We start from the raw sequence: 24,632 nt of genomic DNA on the forward strand, positions 1-24,632 counted from the left end.
CACACACACACACACACACACACACACACACACACACACACACACACACACACACACACACACACCTCAGTCAGAAGCAATGCCGAATAGTTTTGAAACTTTACTCAACGTGAACTGTGTGGTCTGTGTGTGTGTGTGTGTGTGTGTGTGTGTGTGTGTGTGTGTGTGTGTGTGTGTGTGTGTGTGTAGGTGAGCTGAAAGAGATTAAGCAGGATATCTCCAGTCTGCGTTATGAGCTGCTGGAAGACAAGAATCACAACATGGAGGAGCTGCAGGAGCTTCTAGGGAGGCTGAGAGAGACCGACAACACACACCACACTGAGCAACACACACACACAGAGTAACACACACAACACACACACACAGAGTAACACACACTGAGCAACACACACACAGAGTAACACACACCACACACACACACACACAGAGTAACACACACCACACACACACACACACACACAGAGTAACACACACAGAGTAACACACACACAGAGCAACACACAGAGCAACACACAGAGCAACACACACAACACACACACACAGAGTAACACACACAACACACACACACACACAGAGTAACACACACAACACACACACACAGAGTAACACACACCGCACTGAGCAACACACACACACAGAGTAACACACACCGCACTGAGCAACACACACCACACTGAGCAACACACAGAGTAACACACAGTAACACACAGAGTAACACACACACACACAGAGTAACACACACACACACACAGAGCAACACACAGAGCAACACACACGCAACACACACACACAGAGTAACACACACACACCACACACAACACACACACACAGAGTAACACACACACCACACTGAGCAACACACAGAGCAACACACACACGCAGAGTAACACACACACAACACACAGAGTAACACACACACAACACACAGAGTAACACACACACACACACAGAGCAACACACAGAGCAACACACACACAACACACAGAGTAACACACACACACCACACACACACCACACACACATTTTAAGAAACAGGACCTGGTTTCAGCTGCTGCATTGATGTCCTTCCTGCCTTCATTCCAAGTACCACCTGGAATCAGCAGAACGTACAGTAATGAGTATATATCCTGTTCCCTGAACGAGGGAAACCAGGAACAACACAGCTATGGGGAGTTCCCTCCCTCCGCTGAACGGTACGCCACCCCCTGGGCCCAGTACACCTTGTCAAGCTGCGCCCTAAAACAACGACAGTGCTTATTAGGGAGCGACGGGTTGGGATTAGTCCTCCCTTTGTTATCCAACGGGTCTAGGGAGATAGCTTCTCATCCACCGGAGGCATGGGAAAAATCACCGCCCCTCCATATCCGTGAAGTGGGGATTATCCATGAAACATCAGCTTGGCAGAATGTGGCTGGGACCAGGTTGTCTTAGCTCATCGAAACAGTCTGGAAAAAGAGGCAAGCGGTACAGGACTGTGGACAGCACCAGTAGAGGTACAGGACTGTGGACAGCACCAGTAGAGGTACAGGACTGTGGATAGCACCAGTAGAGGTACAGGACTGTGGATAGCACCAGTAGAGGTGCAGGACTGTGGATAGCACCAGTAGAGGTACAGGACTGTGGACAGCACCAGTAGAGGTACAGGACTGTGGATAGCACCAGTAGAGGTACAGGACTGTGGACAGCACCAGTAGAGGTACAGGACTGTGGATAGCACCAGTAGAGGTACAGGACTGTGGATAGCACCAGTAGAGGTACAGGACTGTGGATAGCACCAGTAGAGGTACAGGACTGTGGACAGCACCAGTAGAGGTGCAGGACTGTGGACAGCACCAGTAGAGGTGCAGGACTGTGGACAGCACCAGTAGAGGTACAGGACTGTGGACAGCACCAGTAGAGGTACAGGACTGTGGACAGCACCAGTAGAGGTACAGGACTGTGGACAGCACCAGTAGAGGTACAGGACTGTGGACAGCACCAGTAGAGGTACAGGACTGTGGACAGCACCAGTAGCGGTACAGGACTGTGGACAGCACCAGTAGAGGTACAGGACTGTGGACAGCACCAGTAGAGGTACAGGACTGTGGATAGCACCAGTAGCGGTACAGGACTGTGGACAGCACCAGTAGAGGTACAGGACTGTGGACAGCACCAGTAGAGGTACAGGACTGTGGACAGCACCAGTAGAGGTACAGGACTGTGGACAGCACCAGTAGAGGTACAGGACTGTGGACAGCACCAGTAGAGGTACAGGACTGTGGACAGCACCAGTAGAGGTACAGGACTGTGGACAGCACCAGTAGAGGTACAGGACTGTGGACAGCACCAGTAGAGGTACAGGACTGTGGATAGCACCAGTAGAGGTACAGGACTGTGGACAGCACCAGTAGAGGTACAGGACTGTGGATAGCACCAGTAGAGGTACAGGACTGTGGACAGCACCAGTAGAGGTACAGGACTGTGGATAGCACCAGTAGAGGTACAGGACTGTGGATAGCACCAGTAGAGGTACAGGACTGTGGATAGCACCAGTAGAGGTACAGGACTGTGGACAGCACCAGTAGAGGTGCAGGACTGTGGACAGCACCAGTAGAGGTGCAGGACTGTGGACAGCACCAGTAGAGGTACAGGACTGTGGACAGCACCAGTAGAGGTACAGGACTGTGGACAGCACCAGTAGAGGTACAGGACTGTGGACAGCACCAGTAGAGGTACAGGACTGTGGACAGCACCAGTAGAGGTACAGGACTGTGGACAGCACCAGTAGCGGTACAGGACTGTGGACAGCACCAGTAGAGGTACAGGACTGTGGACAGCACCAGTAGAGGTACAGGACTGTGGATAGCACCAGTAGCGGTACAGGACTGTGGACAGCACCAGTAGAGGTACAGGACTGTGGACAGCACCAGTAGAGGTACAGGACTGTGGACAGCACCAGTAGAGGTACAGGACTGTGGACAGCACCAGTAGAGGTACAGGACTGTGGACAGCACCAGTAGAGGTACAGGACTGTGGACAGCACCAGTAGAGGTACAGGACTGTGGACAGCACCAGTAGAGGTACAGGACTGTGGACAGCACCAGTAGAGGTACAGGACTGTGGATAGCACCAGTAGCGGTACAGGACTGTGGACAGCACCAGTAGAGGTACAGGACTGTGGACAGCACCAGTAGAGGTACAGGACTGTGGACAGCACCAGTAGCGGTACAGGACTGTGGATAGCACCAGTAGAGGTACAGGACTGTGGATAGCACCAGTAGAGGTACAGGAATGTGGATAGCACCAGTAGAGGTACAGGACTGTGGATAGCACCAGTAGAGGTACAGGACTGTGGACAGCACCAGTAGAGGTACAGGACTGTGGATAGCACCAGTAGAGGTACAGGACTGTGGATAGCACCAGTAGAGGTACAGGACTGTGGATAGCACCAGTAGAGGTACAGGACTGTGGACAGCACCAGTAGAGGTGCAGGACTGTGGACAGCACCAGTAGAGGTGCAGGACTGTGGACAGCACCAGTAGAGGTACAGGACTGTGGACAGCACCAGTAGAGGTACAGGACTGTGGACAGCTCCAGTAGAGGTACAGGACTGTGGACAGCACCAGTAGAGGTACAGGACTGTGGATAGCACCAGTAGAGGTACAGGACTGTGGATAGCACCAGTAGAGGTACAGGACTGTGGATAGCACCAGTAGAGGTACAGGACTGTGGACAGCACCAGTAGAGGTGCAGGACTGTGGACAGCACCAGTAGAGGTGCAGGACTGTGGACAGCACCAGTAGAGGTACAGGACTGTGGACAGCACCAGTAGAGGTACAGGACTGTGGACAGCACCAGTAGAGGTACAGGACTGTGGACAGCACCAGTAGAGGTACAGGACTGTGGACAGCACCAGTAGAGGTACAGGACTGTGGACAGCACCAGTAGCGGTACAGGACTGTGGACAGCACCAGTAGAGGTACAGGACTGTGGACAGCACCAGTAGAGGTACAGGACTGTGGATAGCACCAGTAGCGGTACAGGACTGTGGACAGCACCAGTAGAGGTACAGGACTGTGGACAGCACCAGTAGAGGTACAGGACTGTGGACAGCACCAGTAGCGGTACAGGACTGTGGATAGCACCAGTAGAGGTACAGGACTGTGGATAGCACCAGTAGAGGTACAGGACTGTGGATAGCACCAGTAGAGGTGCAGGACTGTGGATAGCACCAGTAGAGGTACAGGACTGTGGACAGCACCAGTAGAGGTACAGGACTGTGGATAGCACCAGTAGAGGTACAGGACTGTGGACAGCACCAGTAGAGGTACAGGACTGTGGACAGCACCAGTAGCGGTACAGGACTGTGGACAGCACCAGTAGAGGTACAGGACTGTGGACAGCACCAGTAGAGGTACAGGACTGTGGATAGCACCAGTAGCGGTACAGGACTGTGGACAGCACCAGTAGAGGTACAGGACTGTGGACAGCACCAGTAGAGGTACAGGACTGTGGACAGCACCAGTAGAGGTACAGGACTGTGGACAGCACCAGTAGAGGTACAGGACTGTGGACAGCACCAGTAGAGGTACAGGACTGTGGACAGCACCAGTAGAGGTACAGGACTGTGGACAGCACCAGTAGAGGTACAGGACTGTGGACAGCACCAGTAGAGGTACAGGACTGTGGATAGCACCAGTAGCGGTACAGGACTGTGGACAGCACCAGTAGAGGTACAGGACTGTGGACAGCACCAGTAGAGGTACAGGACTGTGGACAGCACCAGTAGCGGTACAGGACTGTGGATAGCACCAGTAGAGGTACAGGACTGTGGATAGCACCAGTAGAGGTACAGGAATGTGGATAGCACCAGTAGAGGTACAGGACTGTGGATAGCACCAGTAGAGGTACAGGACTGTGGACAGCACCAGTAGAGGTACAGGACTGTGGATAGCACCAGTAGAGGTACAGGACTGTGGATAGCACCAGTAGAGGTACAGGACTGTGGATAGCACCAGTAGAGGTACAGGACTGTGGACAGCACCAGTAGAGGTGCAGGACTGTGGACAGCACCAGTAGAGGTGCAGGACTGTGGACAGCACCAGTAGAGGTACAGGACTGTGGACAGCACCAGTAGAGGTACAGGACTGTGGACAGCTCCAGTAGAGGTACAGGACTGTGGACAGCACCAGTAGAGGTACAGGACTGTGGATAGCACCAGTAGAGGTACAGGACTGTGGATAGCACCAGTAGAGGTACAGGACTGTGGATAGCACCAGTAGAGGTACAGGACTGTGGACAGCACCAGTAGAGGTGCAGGACTGTGGACAGCACCAGTAGAGGTGCAGGACTGTGGACAGCACCAGTAGAGGTACAGGACTGTGGACAGCACCAGTAGAGGTACAGGACTGTGGACAGCACCAGTAGAGGTACAGGACTGTGGACAGCACCAGTAGAGGTACAGGACTGTGGACAGCACCAGTAGAGGTACAGGACTGTGGACAGCACCAGTAGCGGTACAAGACTGTGGACAGCACCAGTAGAGGTACAGGACTGTGGACAGCACCAGTAGAGGTACAGGACTGTGGATAGCACCAGTAGCGGTACAGGACTGTGGACAGCACCAGTAGAGGTACAGGACTGTGGACAGCACCAGTAGAGGTACAGGACTGTGGACAGCACCAGTAGCGGTACAGGACTGTGGATAGCGCCAGTAGAGGTACAGGACTGTGGATAGCACCAGTAGAGGTACAGGACTGTGGATAGCACCAGTAGAGGTGCAGGACTGTGGATAGCACCAGTAGAGGTACAGGACTGTGGACAGCACCAGTAGAGGTACAGGACTGTGGATAGCACCAGTAGAGGTACAGGACTGTGGATAGCACCAGTAGAGGTACAGGACTGTGGATAGCACCAGTAGAGGTGCAGGACTGTGGACAGCACCAGTAGAGGTGCAGGACTGTGGACAGCACCAGTAGAGGTGCAGGACTGTGGACAGCACCAGTAGAGGTACAGGACTGTGGACAGCACCAGTAGAGGTACAGGACTGTGGACAGCTCCAGTAGAGGTACAGGACTGTGGACAGCACCAGTAGAGGTACAGGACTGTGGATAGCACCAGTAGAGGTACAGGACTGTGGATAGCACCAGTAGAGGTACAGGACTGTGGATAGCACCAGTAGAGGTACAGGACTGTGGACAGCACCAGTAGAGGTGCAGGACTGTGGACAGCACCAGTAGAGGTACAGGACTGTGGATAGCACCAGTAGAGGTACAGGACTGTGGACAGCACCAGTAGAGGTACAGGACTGTGGATAGCACCAGTAGAGGCACAGGACTGTGGATAGCACCAGTAGAGGTGCAGGACTGTGGACAGCACCAGTAGAGGTACAGGACTGTGGATAGCACCAGTAGAGGTACAGGACTGTGGACAGCACCAGTAGAGGTACAGGACTGTGGATAGCACCAGTAGAGGTACAGGACTGTGGATAGCACCAGTAGAGGTGCAGGACTGTGGACAGCACCAGTAGAGGTGCAGGACTGTGGATAGCACCAGTAGAGGTGCAGGACTGTGGATAGCACCAGTAGAGGTACAGGACTGTGGATAGCACCAGTAGAGGTACAGGACTGTGGATAGCACCAGTAGAGGTACAGGACTGTGGATAGCACCAGTAGAGGTACAGGACTGTGGATAGCACCAGTAGAGGTGCAGGACTGTGGATAGCACCAGTAGAGGTACAGGACTGTGGATAGCACCAGTAGAGGTACAGGACTGTGGATAGCACCAGTAGAGGTGCAGGACTACTGATAGCACCAGTAGAGGTGCAGGACTGTGGATAGCACCAGTATCAGGACTACTGATAGCACCAGTAGAGGTGCAGGACTGTGGATAGCACCAGTAGAGGTGCAGGACTGTGGATAGCACCAGTATCAGGACTGCGGATAGCACCAGTATCAGGACTGTGGATAGCACCAGTATCAGGACTGTGGATAGCACCAGTAGAGGTGCAGGACTGTGGATAGCACCAGTATCAGGACTGTGGATAGCACCAGTATCAGGACTGCGGATAGCACCAGTAGAGGTGCAGGACTGCGGATAGCACCAGTATCAGGACTGTGGATAGCACCAGTATCAGGACTGTGGATAGCACCAGTATCAGGACTGCGGATAGCACCAGTATCAGGACTGCGGATAGCACCAGTATCAGGACTGTGGATAGCACCAGTTGCAGGTATTTTCACCAAACCTGGATGCCTTCCACGGCGGGGTGAGGACAGCCCTTCCGCTGACAGCCGCTCTGAGACATAGATAAATGTGAAGCAAGGGATTCCGTAGCAAGGACCTGTGGCTGCCCCCCCCCCCGGAACCAACCATTGACACAACAGCATCATCCGAAAGTGAGTCCAGATCAACCCCGTATTCTGCAACTCAGACTCCGCCGAAGTACAGGCACCCAGGAGAGGAAAGCCATATTCAGTCCCACAAGGCCTTCTAAGGAAGCCTTCACGCTTCGAGAGAGAGAGAGAGCTTGTAGGCATCTGGCACGAGACGGTTTGATCCAGGGCAGGCTGAGCAAGCACCCAGTCGAGACATACAAGACAAGACATGGTGAAACCATATGACTGTGGGCAAGGTCGTGAATTCGAACCCGACTAAACAGCCTTTGTCGACTCGTTCGTGCTAGTCATCTTACTTACAACCTGTGAGTGAGGCTAAGCAAGCAGAAGAATAACTAACAAATTGGTAGGGAACTTCACGAAACTAGTTACAAAACTCCAGGCTCCAGGCTCCAGGCTCCAGGCTCCAGGCTCCATTAGGATGAGCACTTCCTCCTTAAGTGGGACAATTAGGCTGGAGTAAAGCCTGATACATTTTGCCCTCCAATGTTAGTTTTTTTAAGAAATGCGTGAATTGTTCTGTTCAGCTCGAGGTGAAGAACGTTCCTCTGGTTTTTTACCTGTGGAGGCGGGGCTTCTGGTGAGGCATGGTGTTCATTGGCTTGTCAGGCGTGATTCTAATGTTCTTCACCTGTGGAGGCGGGGCTTCTGGTGAGGCATGGTGTTCATTGGCTTTGTCAGGCGTGATTCAAATGTTCTTCACCTGTGGAGGCGGGGCTTCTGGTGAGGCATGGTGTTCATTGGCTTGTCAGGCGTGATTCTAATGTTCTTCACCTGTGGAGGCGGGGCTTCCGGTGAGGCATGGTGTTCATTGGCTTGTCAGGCGTGATTCTAATGTTCTTCAGTAGAAGGATCTAGTGCCCAAACTCCCCATAGCTGTGTTGTACCAAGCTGACCGACTGAAAAGGAACCAGCAAACACAGACAGGGACTTCTGCAGTGGAGATGCCACTGACAAGAACTTAACACATACAGGGACTTCTGCAGTGGAGATACCACTGACAAGAACTTAACACATACAGGGACTTCTGTAGTAGAAATGCCACTGACAAGAACTTAACATGTCCTACACTTAAGCCAAAAACATAAGGATGCTTTCAGAATGTGGACCTTTGATTGTGCGGTAATCCAGGGGACATGACACCCACAAGTCAAAGAGACAGGCTCTAATCATTTAGATCAGCTATTCCCTAACTGGGGTTCTCGCTGTACGCCAAATAAAAATGTGATTCACTTTTTTTCCTTCACATTTTCAAACAGTCCATTTATATGTTCCAACGGGACTATACATTTGGGTCAGGTTTTTATCTCGCCTGAGTCGCCTCGCATTACTGCCCAAAATGTTATTAAACCATCTAGTGTTCAGCGAAATAACAACACAATGTAAAATACAGGAAGCCTAGTCAAATAATAACGTCCAATCACATTAACCGTTACTCTCTCGCGGGAATTCCACTAACGGTCCGTTTGTAGCCAAACGTAGCTGCTGCTCATGTTGGTGTCTGTACTGGTGGCGTAAAAGCCATGACAGGGAGACAGAGTGGAGTGGTAACACGCGTGCAAGCAGCTGCTCCTGACGCCACTTGGGTCCACTGCAGCATCCACCGAGAGGCTCTTGCTGCCAAGGGAATGCCTGACAGCTTGAAAGACGTTTTGGACACTACAGTGAAAATGGTTAACTTTGTTAAAGCAAGGCCCCTGAACTCTCGTGTATTTTCTGAATTATGCAATGATATGGGGCAGCGACCATGTAACACTTTTACAACATACACAACTGCGCTGGTTACCAAGGGGCAAAGTATTAACACGTTTTTTTAAATTTAGAGACGAGCTTAAAGTTTTCTTTACTGACCATCATGTTCACTTGTCTGACCGCTTGCATGATGGCTAGTTTCTCACATGACTGGCCTATCTGGGTGATGTTTTTTTCTCACCTGAATGATCTGAATCTAGGATTACAGGCACTCTCCGCGAGACAAAATTGAGGCTGTGATTAAGAAGTTGGAGCTCTTTTATTACCATCATTGTTGATTTTTTGTGTGCAAATGAACTCAAGCTTACGGGAACAATGTCAAATGTGATATAGCGAAGCACCTGAGTGAACTGGGTGTGCAGTTACGCAGGTACTTTCCCGAAACGGACGACACAAACAACTGGATTCGTTATCCCTTTCATGCCCTGCCTCCAGTCCACTTACCGATACTGAACAAGAGATCCTCATCGAAATTGCAACAAGTGGTTCTATGAAAATAGAATTTAATCAGAAGCTACTGCCAGATTATTGGATAGGGCTGCGCTCAGAGTACCCTGCCTTGGGAGATCGCTCTGTTAAGACACTGATGCCCTTTGCAACCACGTACCTATGTGGGAGTGGATTCTCGGCCCTCACTAGCATGAAAACTAAATACAGGCACAGACTGTGTGTGGGAAATGATTTAAGACTGAGACTCTCTCCAATACAACCCAACATTGCAGAGTTATGAGCATCCTTTCAAGCACACCCTTCTCATTAACCTGTGGTGAGTTATTCACAATTTTCGATGAACAAATAAGGTTTTATATGTAAGATGGGTAAATAAAGAGCAACATTATTGGTTATTATTATATTATTATTTGTGTCCTGGTCCAATAAGAGCTCTTTGTAACTTCCCACGAACCGGGTTGTGACAAAAACTCACACTCATTCTGATGTTTAATAAATGTATGGTATAGTGTGTGTGTGTGGCAGACTTACAACGATGGTAAAAAACAACATTTGAGAGTACACTGACCCTGGTGCTAGAGGGGGTACGGCTGGAGGGTGAATGTTTGAAGGGGTACAGCTGGAGGGTGAATGTTTGAAGGGGTACGGCTGGAGGGTGAATGTTTGAAGGGGTACGGCTGGAGGGTGAATGTTTGAAGGGGTACAGCTGGAGGGTGAATGTTTGAAGGGGTACGGCTGGAGGGTGAATGTTTGAAGGGGTACGGCTGGAGGGTGAATGTTTGAAGGGGTACGGCTGGAGGGTGAATGTTTGAAGGGGTACGGCTGGAGGGTGAATGTTTGAAGGGGTACGGCTGGAGGGTGAATGTTTGAAGGGGTACGGCTGGAGGGTGAATGTTTGAAGGGGTACGGCTGGAGGGTGAATGTTTGAAGGGGTACAGCTGGAGGGTGAATGTTTGAAGGGGTACAGCTGGAGGGTGAATGTTTGAAGGGGTACGGGACTATAACAGTTTGGGAACCACTGATCTAGATTATGTGTTTTTATTGCTTTCTTATTTTTAGTGTGGAGTCAATAAAATATTTTTATCTAAAAATATCATGTTTTGTTCTTGATTTTTCTGTCCTAACGGCCAACTGTTATAATATGAGGTTATTAAAAAAGTCCTTAAGATGCCCAAAATAGTCAACTATATTCCACAAATGATACAAAACAAGGTCAAGGAGCATAATGTAAGAAATAGTGTGTTCATGAGGCTCTATTCAATCCGTTTCAATGAAGTCACTAACAGGGATGTAAACAAATTTGTTCAAAACATTTGAGAGAAATAAGCGTTTCCTGTGATTTCTTTTCAGCTCATGGAACATTGGATCAACACTTTACATGTTGCGTTTATATTTGTAGTTCAGTATAGTTTTGTAGGCCAAACCGTTCTGAAGCTACAGACTTTTTTTGTCATGAGAAGACTGATTTTCAGGATGTCTCATGGTCTGACAAACACCGCTCTATCTGTGTCACCTTTCACCGCAGACATGGGCGGATGCGGTGGATTTTTAGTGCAGCCAAGGTAAAAAAAAAAAAAACATATCTCTAGCTTAAACTGACGTATTTGGGAGTTTTGTATTATGTTACTTAGATTGATGCACGGGTGTAGATATTTTTGTTGTTGTGAGAGAAAGCGAAAAAGGGTGTAGATTTAAAGCTGGACTCCCGAAGCCCTCCAGGACTGTTTTGAGTCCACTGACTGGACGGCGGCGATGACCTGGAAAGGTACATCCGTTTCTGTGAGGATCTCGTTATTCCCAAAAAGAAAGTCAACATCGTCCCCCAGTAATAAAGTGTGGGTAACTCAGGTATTAAAAGAGCTCCTCAACCAGAGAAAAACTCGTGTTTAAATCACGTGGCAGTAAATAGGAAAGGACAAATATTCAGAGGCAATTCAAAAGCAAAATGAAGTAGTGCAAGGCAGCATACAAAGACACATTAGAAAAGCTTTTCAAGGACAAGGACAGTAAGAAAACCCGGGAATGGCTACAAACCAAAGAGACCATCGAAAATTACCTTGCAGGTTTGACATGTGATTTTACATCGCAGCAGAAAGTGGCCTTGGACAGTATAGACAGTATACCAGCTGTTGATATACAGATCTCTGTGAATGACGTCAAGCTTTCAATGTATCAACCCGGGAAAATCATATGGTCCAGATGGCGTCAGCAGCAAGGCACTTCAGGGATGCGCAGACCAGCTCGCATTACCGTTCCAGAAGCTGTTCCAGCTGTCACTGAACACTGGGATAATTACAAACTTATGTTAGAAGTCACTGATTGTCCAAATACCTAAAAACAACAGGCCAAAAGAAAAGAACGATTTACGTCCTGTAGCCCTGACATCTTTACCTATGAAATGTTTTGAAAAAAATAAAACAAAAAACGAATTCTCTGTAATTTCTCATCCCAGTTAGACTCAAACCAATTGACCCGCCTCCAGGAGCGTTGATGATGCGTTACTGGTCATGCTGAACAATATCTACCAACATTTACAAAACGCAAATGGCCTACTGAAAATCCTATCCATTGACTTCAGGAGCACGTTTAAAACCATCCAACCCCACCTACTGGTGGATAAGATGGTGAATTTGGGTGTGAACTCTCAACTGATCAAGTGGATAAATAGTTTCCTTGTGAACAGGACTCAACAAGTGAAGTTTAACTCTGCATCTAGAACGGTGAATACGGGAGCCCCTCAAGGTTCCTTACTTTCACACACTGTACACACTGTACACACTGCACACACTGCACACACTGTACACACTGTACACACTGTACACACTGCACACACTGTACACACTGTACACACTGTACAAAACTGTACACACTGTACACACTGTACACACTGTACACACTGTACAAAACTGTACACACTGTACACACTGTACACACTGTACACACTGTACACACTGTACAAAACTGTACACAAACGATTGTCAAGCCTCTGACTCAGCCAACACGTTCCAAAATATTTTGATGACACCACTGTTGTGGGTTTCCTACACCCAGACCAAGCCTCTCAAGGTTTTCACAGAGAAATGTCAAAATTCATCCCAGTGGTGTGCAGATAACTTTCTTTGTCAAGCCTCTGACTCACTGCCTGCGTCCGTAATGGGTCTGCGGTCAAACGACCACCCCTCATCATTGTCAAACGCTCCCTAAAACACTTCAGTGAGCAGGCCTTTCTAATCGACCTGGCCGGGGTATCCTGGAAGGATATTGACCTCATCCCATCAGTAGAGGATGCCTGGTTATTCTTTAAAAGTGCTTTCCTCTCCATCTTAAATAAGCCCCGTTCAAAAACTTTAGACCAGGAACAGATATAGCCCTTGGTTCACTCCAGACCTGTTTTCTTTGTGACTTGCTTACCGTTGTTCTAAATCAATAATTGTTTACTGGTCTGAAAATGTCTAAAACATTACCTTGCTTGACAAGTAAGTCATGTAACCGTTTGTTACATGCAACATGTTTTTGTGTACTTCACCTGACAGATTTTGCTCTCCGGTTTTGTGATGAATCAACGGTATGGTTGAATTTATTCAGCGACTGTCTTCTCATTGTCTCGGCCTTAGGCCTTTATAGCACGGCGTCAAGGCATATGAACTGACAGGACTTACAGAACAAACAACGCAGTTATCACAACACAGGTTGGAATAACGGCTTGGCCAGGGATTTTACTCACGTTCTACTACTGAGAGGGGTCAGGGATAAGTCACAGATACCAGATATAAATGAGACGCTCGAGTCTCCGCCCTAAACAATGGGATTCGTTGTCCTCAGAACAGAATGGCGAGCTGTCAAGCTCCCACCAATTCTTCTCTTTGGATTGGTCTCAATCTTATTTGAATACTTGAGGGGTGCTGACATCACCCACCTGTATTCAATGGAGAGTGAGATGTTATGCTAGCCTCATGAATATGCATAGCCAGTCTTGAATATCGACAGGGACAACTCCGATATAAAGTTGTGCGAGTCTGGTGTGGGCTTACCTTGGCGTGATGTTTTGATAACCGTGTAATTCTCTCTCGGACAATATGAGTTTTGTCAATATAATCGCCTCAATTTACTCTAAAACAATTGAAATGCTAATTAGCAACAGAGAAGACTTCAGCAAGTCTACCACTTCCTGCAGGAAGCTGTTGCACATCATCTCTAGCCGACACTGTCAGCTACTGTTCACCAGCGCGATCAGAGAGTTGTGCCCAATCTATGATGAATCCATGTGCTGTATTGAAATTGACAGACTGTTGAACTTCTTCCATCCCCTTTCTCTCTCTTAGCTAGCCACTGACTACACTTTAGCTAGCTAGTTAGGAGAGCAAAACATATTTTAGTACGACTTCGTCTAGATATGTTTGTAAAGCATGTCGACTTTAGTGTCTATTTCAGACCTTACGGCATTTTTCAAGGATGAGCATAAGAGCATTAAAAGGGGAGAAGACCACTAGAAGTCTGGCCATGTAGAGACCACTAGAAGTCTGGCCATGTGGAGAAGACCACCAGAAGTCTGGCCATGTGGAGACCACTAGAAGTCTGGCCATGTAGAGACCACTAGAAGTCTGGCCATGTAGAGACCACTAGAAGTCTGGCCATGTAGAGACCACTAGAAGTCTGGCCTTGTGGAGAAGACCACTAGAAGTCTGGCCATGTGGGAGACCACTAGAAGTCTGGCCATGTGGAGAAGACCACTAGAAGTCTGGCCTTGTCGAGAAGACCACTAGAAGTCTGGCCTTGTCGAGAAGACCACTAGAAGTCTGGCCATGTAGAGAAGACCACTAGAAGTCTGGCCATGTGGAGAAGAGCAGCTATAGTGAGGGGTAACATACCGGTTTGGTCTGTGCCAGCATGAGGGATAACTTTTATCCTGTGTTGGTGAGTGTCGCTATTAAGTTCAGTTTGAGCATGTTAGCAATACAATATGTTCTATAGTTCCATTATATATTGATGAACCAGGTTACCCCGGATACCAGACTCAGATGGGTGATAACTCAGTTCTAGAATGTTGTCCTTGATGAGAATGAATCTAAAAGGCTGTTGACATTCAGAATGGACTTAGTTTAGACATCCAGTCTGTATTCTCGTTTCATGACCAGAGACAAATCTTCAAAAGCACAGTGTTTATTTATTCAGAGTGGTACATGGATTCACACAGTGTTTATTTATTCAGAGTGGTACATGGATTCACACAGTGTTTATTTATTCAGAGTGGTGCATGGATTCACACAGTGTTTATTTATTCAGAGTGGTGCATGGATTCACACAGTGTTTATTTATTCAGAGTGGTACATGGATTCACACAGTGTTTATTTATTCAGAGTGGTACATGGATTCACACAGTGTTTATTTATCCAGAGTGGTACATGCATCCACACAGTGTTTATTTATTCAGAGTGGTACATGCATTCACACAGTGTTTATTTATTCAGAGTGGTACATGCATTCACACAGTGTTTATTTATTCAGAGTGGTACATGGATTCACACAGTGTTTATTTATTCAGAGTGGTACATGCATCCACACAGTGTTTATTTATTCAGAGTGGTACATTACATTTACATTACATTTAAATTACATTTAAGTCATTTAGCAGACGCTCTTATCCAGAGCGACTTACAAATTGTTGCATTCACCTTATGATATCCAGTGGAACAACCACTTTACAATAGTGCATCTAAATCTTTTAAGGGGGGGGTTAGAAGGATTACTTTATCCTATCCCAGGTATTCCTTAAAGAGGTGGGGTTTCAGGTGTCTCCGGAAGGTGGTGTTTGACTCCGCTGTCCTGGCGTCGTGAGGGAGCTTGTTCCACCATTGGGGTGCCAGAGCAGCGAACAGTTTTGACTGGGCTGAGCGGGAACTGTGCTTCCTCAGAGGTAGGGAGGCCAGCAGGCCAGAGGTGGATGAACGCAGTGCCCTTGTTTGGGTGTAGGGCCTGATCAGAGCCTGAAGGTACGGAGGTGCCGTTCCCCTCACAGCTCCGTAGGCAAGCACCATGGTCTTGTAGCGGATGCGAGCTTCACACAGTGTTTATTTATTCAGAGTGGTACATGCATTCACACAGTGTTTATTTATTCAGAGTGGTACATGCATTCACACAGTGTTTATTTATTCAGAGTGGTACATGGATTCACAGTGTTTATTTATTCAGAGTGGTACATGCATTCACACAGTGTTTATTTATTCAGAGTGGTACATGGATTCACACAGTGTTTATTTATTCAGAGTGGTACATGGATTCACACAGTGTTTATTTATTCAGAGTGGTACATGCATCCCACGGACGAGGGCTGCTCCCGTGTATTTATTCAGAGTGGTACATGCATTCACACAGTGTTTATTTATCCAGAGTGGTACATGCATCCACACAGTGAATTTATAGGATCCTTCCCACCATATGATTGATATATCAAGTGATAAACTTTTAATTGATAAAATCACAAGTTATGGAAATGTTGCGCTTGTCCTGATGTGAAAATGTACTTAAAAATTCTACAGCTGGGCTCCCGAGTGGCGCAGCGGTCTAAGGCACTGCACTTCAGTGCTGGAGGCATCCTCACCGGATGGTCTGGTAGAGGTCAAGTGTCCCTATGGTGCAACAGACCTTACCGTTGAAGAGGCAGTGAAGTCGAAGGATTTCTATATCAAGGAGCGAGGGTCTTACCGCCTCCGTAAAGGCCAATCCTTACTGGTACCAGGTCCGAGGTCCACATCACTGGAAGGAACACCTGCTTCTTCGTTGGAAGCTTTGGTTGTCCACACGTCCCCTTCCAGCGTGACGACCTCTGACAGACTCATATTGCTCTTCCTGTCAGTACCTGTTTTCAGAGAAGACAATGGTCCAAAAATATTCCACATAGTGTACACGCGCGCACACACACACACACACACACACACACACACACACACACACACACACACACACACACACACACACACACACACACACACACACACACACACAAGCTTTGTTTGACCCCGATTGGTGCTAATTTGACAAAGATACAGTCATTCAAGTGACGGCCGTCCGCGTCACCGGCGTGCCATGAAGGCATCGCTCTCTGACCAAATATGGTGTCCTATAGGATATACTACAGCCCTAATGATATAGTGAAGTCTGGTTACCTTCTAGGATCTCTGAGGAATAGATCCGAACGTGAATATGGTGTCCTATAGGATATACTACAGCCCTAATGAAATAGTGAAGTCTGGTTACCTTCTAGGATCTCTGAGGAATAGATCCGACCGTGAATATGGTGTCCTATAGGATATACTACAGCCCTAATGAAAGCTTTCTCAGTGTCCAACAAGCTTTCTCTACCCTTAACCTTGTTCTGAATACCTCCAAAACAAAGGTCATGTGGTTTGGTAAGATGCCTCTCTCCCCACAGGTGTGATTACTACCTCTGAGGGTTTAGCCCTGGAGGTAGTCACCGAATACAAGTACTTTGGAGTATGGCTAGATGGTACACTGTCCTTCTCTCAGCACATATCAAAGCTGCAGGCTAAAGTTAAATCTAGACTTGGTTTCCTCTATCGTAATCACTCCTCTTTCACCCCAGCTGCCAAACTAACCCTGATTCAGATGACCATCCTTCCCATGCTACATTACGGAGACGTAATTTATAGATCGGCAGGTAAGGGTGCTCTCGAGCGGCTAGATGTTCTTTACCATTCGGCCATCAGATTTGCCACCAATGCTCCTTATTGGACACATCACTGCACTCTATACTCCTCTGTAAACTGGTCATCCCCTTATATGAGATAAGCATTTCGCTACACTCGCATTAACATCAAGAAACAATACTGTGCAACTGTATTCATTGACCTGGCCAAGGCTTTCGACTCTGGCAATCACCACATCCTCATCAGCAGACTCAATAGCCTTGGTTTCTCAAATGATTGCCTCGCCTGGTTCACCAACTACTGTTCAATGTGTCAAATCGGAGGGCCTGTTGTCCGGACCTCTGGCAGTCTCTATGGGGGTGTCACAGGGTTCAATTCTCGGGCCGACTCCTTTCTCTGTATATATCAATGATGTCGCTCTCGCTGCTGGTGAGTCTCTGATCCACCTCTACGCAGACGACACCATTCTGTATACTTCTGGCCCTTCTTTGGACACTGTGTTATCAACCCTCCAGACGAGCTTCAATGCCATACAACTCTCCTTCCGTGGCCTCCAACTGCTCTTAAATACAAGTAAAACTAAATGCATGCTCTTCAACCGATCGCTGCCTGCACCTGCCCGCCTGTCCAGCATCACTAACTCTGGACGGTTCTGACTTAGAATATGTGGACAACTACAAATACCTAGGTGTCTGGTTAGACTGTAAACTCTCCTTCCAGACTCACATCAAACATCTCCAATCCAAAATTAAATCTAGAATCGGCTTCCTATTTCACAACAAAGCATCCTTCACTCATGCTGCCAAACATACCCTCGTAAAACTGACCATCCTACCGATCCTCGACTTCGGCGATGTCATTTACAAAATAGCCTCCAACACTCTACTCAGCAAATTGGATGTAGTCTATCACAGTGCCATCCGTTTTGTCACCAAAGCTCCATATACTACCCACCACTGTGACCTGTACGCTCTCGTTGGTCGCTTCATACTCGTCGCCAAACCCACTGGCTCCAGGTCATCTACAAGTCTCTGCTAGGTAAAGCTCCGCCTTATCTCAGCACACTGGTCACCATTGCAGCACCCACCTGTAGCACGCGCTCCAGCAGGTATATCTCACTGGTCACCCCCAAAGCCAATTCCTCCTTCGGCCGCCTTTCCTTCCAGTTCTCTGCTGCCAATGACTGAAACTAACTGCAAAAATCTCTGTAGCTGGAGACTCATATCTCCCTCACTAGCTTTAAGCACCAGCTGTCAGAGCAGCTCACAGATCACTGCACCTGTACATAGCCCATCTATAATTTAGCCCAAACAACTACCTCTTCCCCTACTGTATTTATTTATTTTGCTCCTTTGCGCCCCATTATTTCTATTTCTACTTTGCACTTTCTTCTACTACAAATCTACCATTCCAGTGTTTTACTTGCTATATTGTATTTACTTTGCCACCATGGCCTTTTATTGCCTTTACCTCCCTTATCTCACCTCATTTGCTCACATTGTATATAGACTTATTGTTTTACTGTATTATTGACTGTATGTTTGTTTTACTCCATGTGTAACTCTGTGTTGTTGTTTGTGTCGAACTACTTTGCTTTATCTTGGCCAGGTCGCAGTAGCAAATGAGAACTTGTTCTCAACTGGCCCACCTGGTTAAATAAATGACTTGTTCTCAACTGGCCTACCTGGTTAAATAAAGGTAAAATAAATAAAATCTGCTAACCATGTGACCAATAAATTAGATATCTACTGCAGCCCTCATCCTCCACATACAGCACCCGTTCACTCCCCCCTATCTGAGATATCTACTGCAGCCCTCATCCTCCACATACAGCACCCGTTCACTCCCCCCTATCTGAGATATCTACTGCAGCCCTCATCCTCCCCATACAACACCCGTTCACTCCCCCCTATCTGAGATATCTACTGCAGCCCTCATCCTCCACATACAACACCCGTTCACTCCCCCCTATCTGAGATATCTACTGCAGCCCTCATCCTCCACATGCAACACCCGTTCACTCCCCCCTATCTGAGATATCTACTGCAGCCCTCATCCTCCCCATACAACACCCGTTCACTCCCCCCTATCTGAGATATCTACTGCAGCCCTCATCCTCCACATACAGCACCCGTCCACTCCCCCTATCTGAGATATCTACTGCAGCCCTCATCCTCCCCATACAACACCCGTTCACTCCCCCCTATCTGAGATATCTACTGCAGCCCTCATCCTCCCCATACAGCACCCGTTCACTCCCCCCTATCTGAGATATCTACTGCAGCCCTCATCCTCCCCATACAACACCCGTTCACTCCCCCCTATCTGAGATATCTACTGCAGCCCTCATCCTCCACATACAACACCCGTTCACTCCCCCCTATCTGAGATATCTACTGCAGCCCTCATCCTCCACATACAGCACCCGTTCACTCCCCCCTATCTGAGATATCTACTGCAGCCCTCATCCTCCACATACAACACCCGTTCTACCAGTCACATTCTGTTAAAGGTCCCCAAAGCGAACACATCCCTGGGTTGCTCCTCTTTTCAGTTCGCTGCAGCTAGCGACTGGAACGAGCTGCAACAAACACTCAAACTGGACAGTTTTATCTCCATCTCTTCATTCAAAGACTCATTCATGGACACTCTTACTGACAGTTGTGGCTGCTTTATGTGATGTATTGTTGTCTCTACCTTCTTGACCTTTGTGCTGTTGACTGTGCCCAATAATGTTTGTAGTATGTTTTTGTGTTGCTGCCTTAAGTCTCTTTATGTAGTGATGTGTGTTTTGTCCTATATTTATTGTATAATTTTTTTAAATCCCAGGCCCCTGTCCCCGGCCTTTTGGTGGGCCGTCATTGTAAATAAGAATTTGTTCTTAACTGACTTGCCTGGTTAAATAAATAAAATGCATTGGTGTCTATGGGAGATACACCCAGTTAATCTATATACAGAATGACTCTCCACAACAGCACCATAGTAGCTCATTTTCATTCATTTAAATTTATTCAGCAGTAATTTCCATGGAAACCATATATCCAGATTAACATCTTTGTGCGTTTCACTTGTTTACAGATGATGTCATGTAAATAGAATGTTCTGGGGAAGAAGGGGATTGGCAGAGAGCTTAGTCAGGAGTGATGTCATAAGTAAAGCTCCACCTACTCTGTAGATTCCACCAATCCTACAGCATTATAGAAGGTACCAATAGATCGGCTCCACACCTGGACATAAGCAGCATGGCCGATTGGCGATCTTCCCCTCTGAAGACTTGATATAGGTGAGTGAACTCTGGCCAATCAATCAATTAACGAACTACATGGGATAACATACAACCAACAGAACTGCAGACCTGTCAATGTGTTCATTTACACATGGTGCTTCAGAGGAGCTGGGCAGGTCTGCAGTGGGCCTGTGACTGAGTCTATGGGGCATTCTCCATCTAACTTTGGCTTTTAACACAATCTCCCTACTCTGGGAACACACACACACACACACACACACACACACACACACACACACACACACACACACACACACACACACACACACACACACACACACACACACACACAGGGGCGGGTCTGTAACTGTTCCCTTTATAAACATGAGTGACATTATGGCCTCTGGTCTAAACTGTAACTACCTGGTCGCAATAAATAAAGAGAGCGAGAGATGGGGAGGGGTGTTATACTCTGGGAGGGGAGTGAGTCCCGCCCCACCCCTTTAAGGGGGAGTGTCCTTGTGGTGGGCCAGCTAATCACAGAAGCATGATGAAAAAGGTTTCCACCAATCAGATCAGCTTGCCGACGGCTGCAGCCAACCACAGCATGGCCTGGTGAGAGCGTTGTCCAATCAGAGCAGCATGGTGACAGGCTTCTCCAGGAACTTCCTGAACTCTGCGAGCCACTGAGCTCCGACCGCTCCGTCCACCACGCGATGGTCACAACTCAACGTCACCGACATCATGCTGGCCACGTCAAACCTACACACACACACACACACACACACACACACACACACACACACACACACACACACACCAGAGCACAGTACAATCACCATTAGTTTTAAAAGCCCTGTCCCTAACCCGTCAATATCACGATGACGTCACATTATGAAATCACGTCAATGAGGTCACCATCGCTTCAACCTGCCAATCTAACCAGTGTCTCGTCAACCAGACCTACTGCATCTCTGGTGGTGCTGAAACCATCCACTCGTTAGCTTGACACCCCTTGTATTTACCATTGTAGTATGATAGTAGTCTAGTCTAGTCTAGTAAAGCTCTGAAAAAGTATTTGCCCCCTTTCCTGATTTATTGTTTTCTTGGACATTTAAATGTTTCAGATCAAACTAATTGTAATATTACACAACGATAACCCAAGTAAAACACAAAATGCGGTTAAGTGATAATTTTATTTATTATTTTATTTATTTATTTTATTTCACCTTTATTTAACCAGGTTAGGCCAGTTGAGAACAAGTCCTTTATTTAACCAGGTAGGCTAGTAGAGAACAAGTCCTTTATTTAACCAGGTGGCCAGTGGAGAACAAGTCCTTTATTTAACCAGGTAGGCTAGTGGAGAACAAGTCCTTTATTTAACCAGGTGGCTAGTTGAGAACAAGTCCTTTATTTAACCAGGTGGCTAGTTGAGAACAAGTCCTTTATTTAACCAGGTGGCTAGTTGAGAACAAGTCCTTTATTTAACCAGGTAGGCTAGTTGAGAACAAGTCCTTTATTTAACCAGGTGGGCTAGTGGAGAACAAGTCCTTTATTTAACCAGGGAGGCCAGTTGAGAACAAGTTCTCATTTACAATTGCGACCTGGCCAAGATAAAGCAAAGCAGTTCGACAACATACAACAACACAGAGTTACACATGGAGTAAAACAAACATACAGTCAATAATACAGTAGAACAATAAGTCTATATACAATGTGAGCAAATGAGGTGAAATAAGGGAGGTAAAGGCAAAAAAGGCCATGGTGGCAAAGTAAATACAATATAGCAAGTAAAACACTGGAATGGTAGATTTGTAGTTTGAAGAAAGTTCAAAGTTAAAATATAAATAATATGGTGCAAAGGAGCTAAATAAATAAAATAAATAAATACAGTATGGGAAGAGGTAGTATTTTGGGCTAAATTATAGATGGGCTATGTACAGGTGCAGTGATCTGTGAGCTGCTCTGACAGCTGGTGCTTAAAGCTAGTGAGGGAGATAAGTGTTTCCAGTTTCAGAGATTTTTGTAGTTCGTTCCAGTCATTGGCAGCAGAGAACTGGAAGGAGAGACGGCCAAAGGAGGAATTGGCTTTGGGGATGACCAGAGAGATATACCTGCTTAAGGGGAAAAAGCTATCCGAACCTTCATGGCCCTATGTGACAAGGTAATCATGAATTTACTGGTTAATCACATTTTTTGGAAAGCTGAGTTCAATTTCACTAGCCACACCCAGGCCTGATTACTGCCAGACCTGTTGAATCAAGAAATCCCTCAAATAGAACCTGTCTGACAAAGTGAAGTAGGTCAAAAGATCTCAAAAGGCAAGACATCATGTCGCGATCCAAAGAAATTCAGGAACAGATGAGAAACAAAGTAATTGACATCTATCAGTCTGGAAAGGGTTACAAAGCCATTTCTAAAGCTTTGGGACTCCAGTGAACCACGGTGAGAGACATTATCCACAAATGGAGAACATTTGGAACAGTGGTGAACCTTCCTCAGTAGTGGTCGGCCTACCGGAATAACCCCAAGAGCGACGACTCATCCAAGAGGTCACAAAAGAACCCACAACAACATCTAAAGAACTGCAGGCCTCACTTGCCTCAGTTAAGGTCAGGGTTCATGACCATAAGAAAGAGACTGGGCAAGAATGGCATCCATGGCAGAGTTCCAAGGCGAAAACCACTGCTGACCAAAAAAAAAATAAAGTCTCGTCTCACTTTTGGCAAAAAAACATCTTGATTTTGGGAAAATATTCTGTGGACTGACGAGACAAAAGTTGAACTTTTTGGAAGGTGTGCGTCCCGTTACATCTGGCGTAAAAGTAACACAGCATTTCAGAAAAAGAACATCGTACCAACAGTAAATATGGTGGTGGTGGTAGTGTGATGGTCTGGGGCTGCTTTGCTGCTTCAGGACCTGGACGACTTGCTGGGATTGATGGAACCATGAATTCTGCTCTCTACCAAAACATCCTGAAGGAGAACGTCCAGCCATCAGTTCATGACCTCAAGCTGAAGCGCACTTGGGTTCTGCAGCAGGACAATGATCCAAAACACACCAGCAAGTCCACCTCTGAATGGCTTAAAAAAACCAAAATGAAGGTTTTGGAGTGGGCTAGTCAAAGTTTGGACTTGAATCTGATTGAGATGCTGTGGCGTGACGTTGGTATATAGGGAAGCACAGCCACAAAATGCCCAGTGACACGAGCCTACCAGACGAGCTAAGCTACTTCTACGCTCGCTTCGAGGCAAGTAACACAAACATGCATGAGAGCTCCAGCTGTTCTGGACGACTGTGTGATCACACTCTCCGTAGCCGATGTGAGTAAGACCTTTAAACAGATCAACATTCACAAGGCTGCAGGGCCAGACGAATTACCAGGACGTGTACTCCGAGCATGCGCTGACCAACTGGCAAGTGTCTTCACTGATATTTTCAACCTGTCCAAGTCCGCAATACCAAAATGTTTTAAGCAGACCACCATAATGCCTGTGCCCAAGAACACTAAGGTAACCTGCCTAAATGACTACTGACCCGTAGCACTCACGTCTGTAGCCATGAAGTGCTTTGAAAGGCTGGTCATGGCTCACATCAACACCATTATCCCAGAAACCCTAGACCCACTCCAATTTGCATACCGCCCAAACAGATAAAACCTATTCCCTTTCAGGAGACTGAAAAGATTCGACATGCATCCTCAGATCCTCAAAAGGTTCTACAGCTGCACCACCGAGAGCATCTTGACTGGCTGCATCACTGCCTGGTATGGCAACTGCTCGGCCTCCGACCGCAAGGCACTACAGAGGGTAGTGCGCGTACAGCCCAGTACATAACTGGGGCCAAGCTTCCTGCCATCCAGGACCTCTACCAGGTGGTGTCAGAGGAAGACCCTAAAAATAAATTGTCAAAGACTCCAGCCACCTTAGTCATAGACAGTTCTCTCTGCTACCGCACGGCAAGCGGTACTGGAGCACCAAGCGGTACCGGAGCACCAAGCGGTACCGGAGCACCAAGCTGTACCGGAGCGCCAAGCGGTACTGGAGCGCCAAGCGGTACCGGAGCGCCAAGCGGTACCGGAGCGCCAAGTTGTACCGGAGCGCCAAGCGGTACCGGAGTGCCAAGTTGAGGTCTAAAAGGCTTATTAACAGTTTCTACCTCCAA

The 24,632-nt window shown here is 47.4% G+C and overlaps 2 protein-coding genes across 2 annotated transcripts in view; one reads left to right on the forward strand and one right to left on the reverse strand.

Moving 5' to 3' along the window:
* Positions 1 to 10,671, forward strand: part of LOC145878531 (short transient receptor potential channel 6) — a 28,781-nt gene extending 18,110 nt beyond the window's left edge. The window contains exon 6 of the mRNA XM_082973832.1: positions 190 to 10,671. Coding sequence (XP_082829958.1) covers positions 190 to 344 — 155 coding nt within the window. The 3' untranslated portion in view covers positions 345 to 10,671. The remainder of the gene's footprint in view (positions 1 to 189) is intronic.
* A 9,558-nt stretch (positions 10,672 to 20,229) lies between these two features.
* LOC106604067 (dihydrolipoamide S-acetyltransferase (E2 component of pyruvate dehydrogenase complex)) overlaps positions 20,230 to 24,632 on the reverse strand; it is a 28,160-nt gene continuing 23,757 nt past the window's right edge. The window contains exon 14 of the mRNA XM_045717508.2: positions 20,230 to 21,230. Within this exon, the coding sequence (XP_045573464.1) occupies positions 21,101 to 21,230 (130 nt within the window). The 3' untranslated portion in view covers positions 20,230 to 21,100. The remainder of the gene's footprint in view (positions 21,231 to 24,632) is intronic.

Source organism: Salmo salar, chromosome 04 (genome assembly GCF_965601325.2).
Source record: "Salmo salar chromosome 04, fSalSal1, whole genome shotgun sequence".
In the NCBI taxonomy this organism is placed as follows: Eukaryota; Metazoa; Chordata; class Actinopteri; order Salmoniformes; family Salmonidae; genus Salmo; species Salmo salar.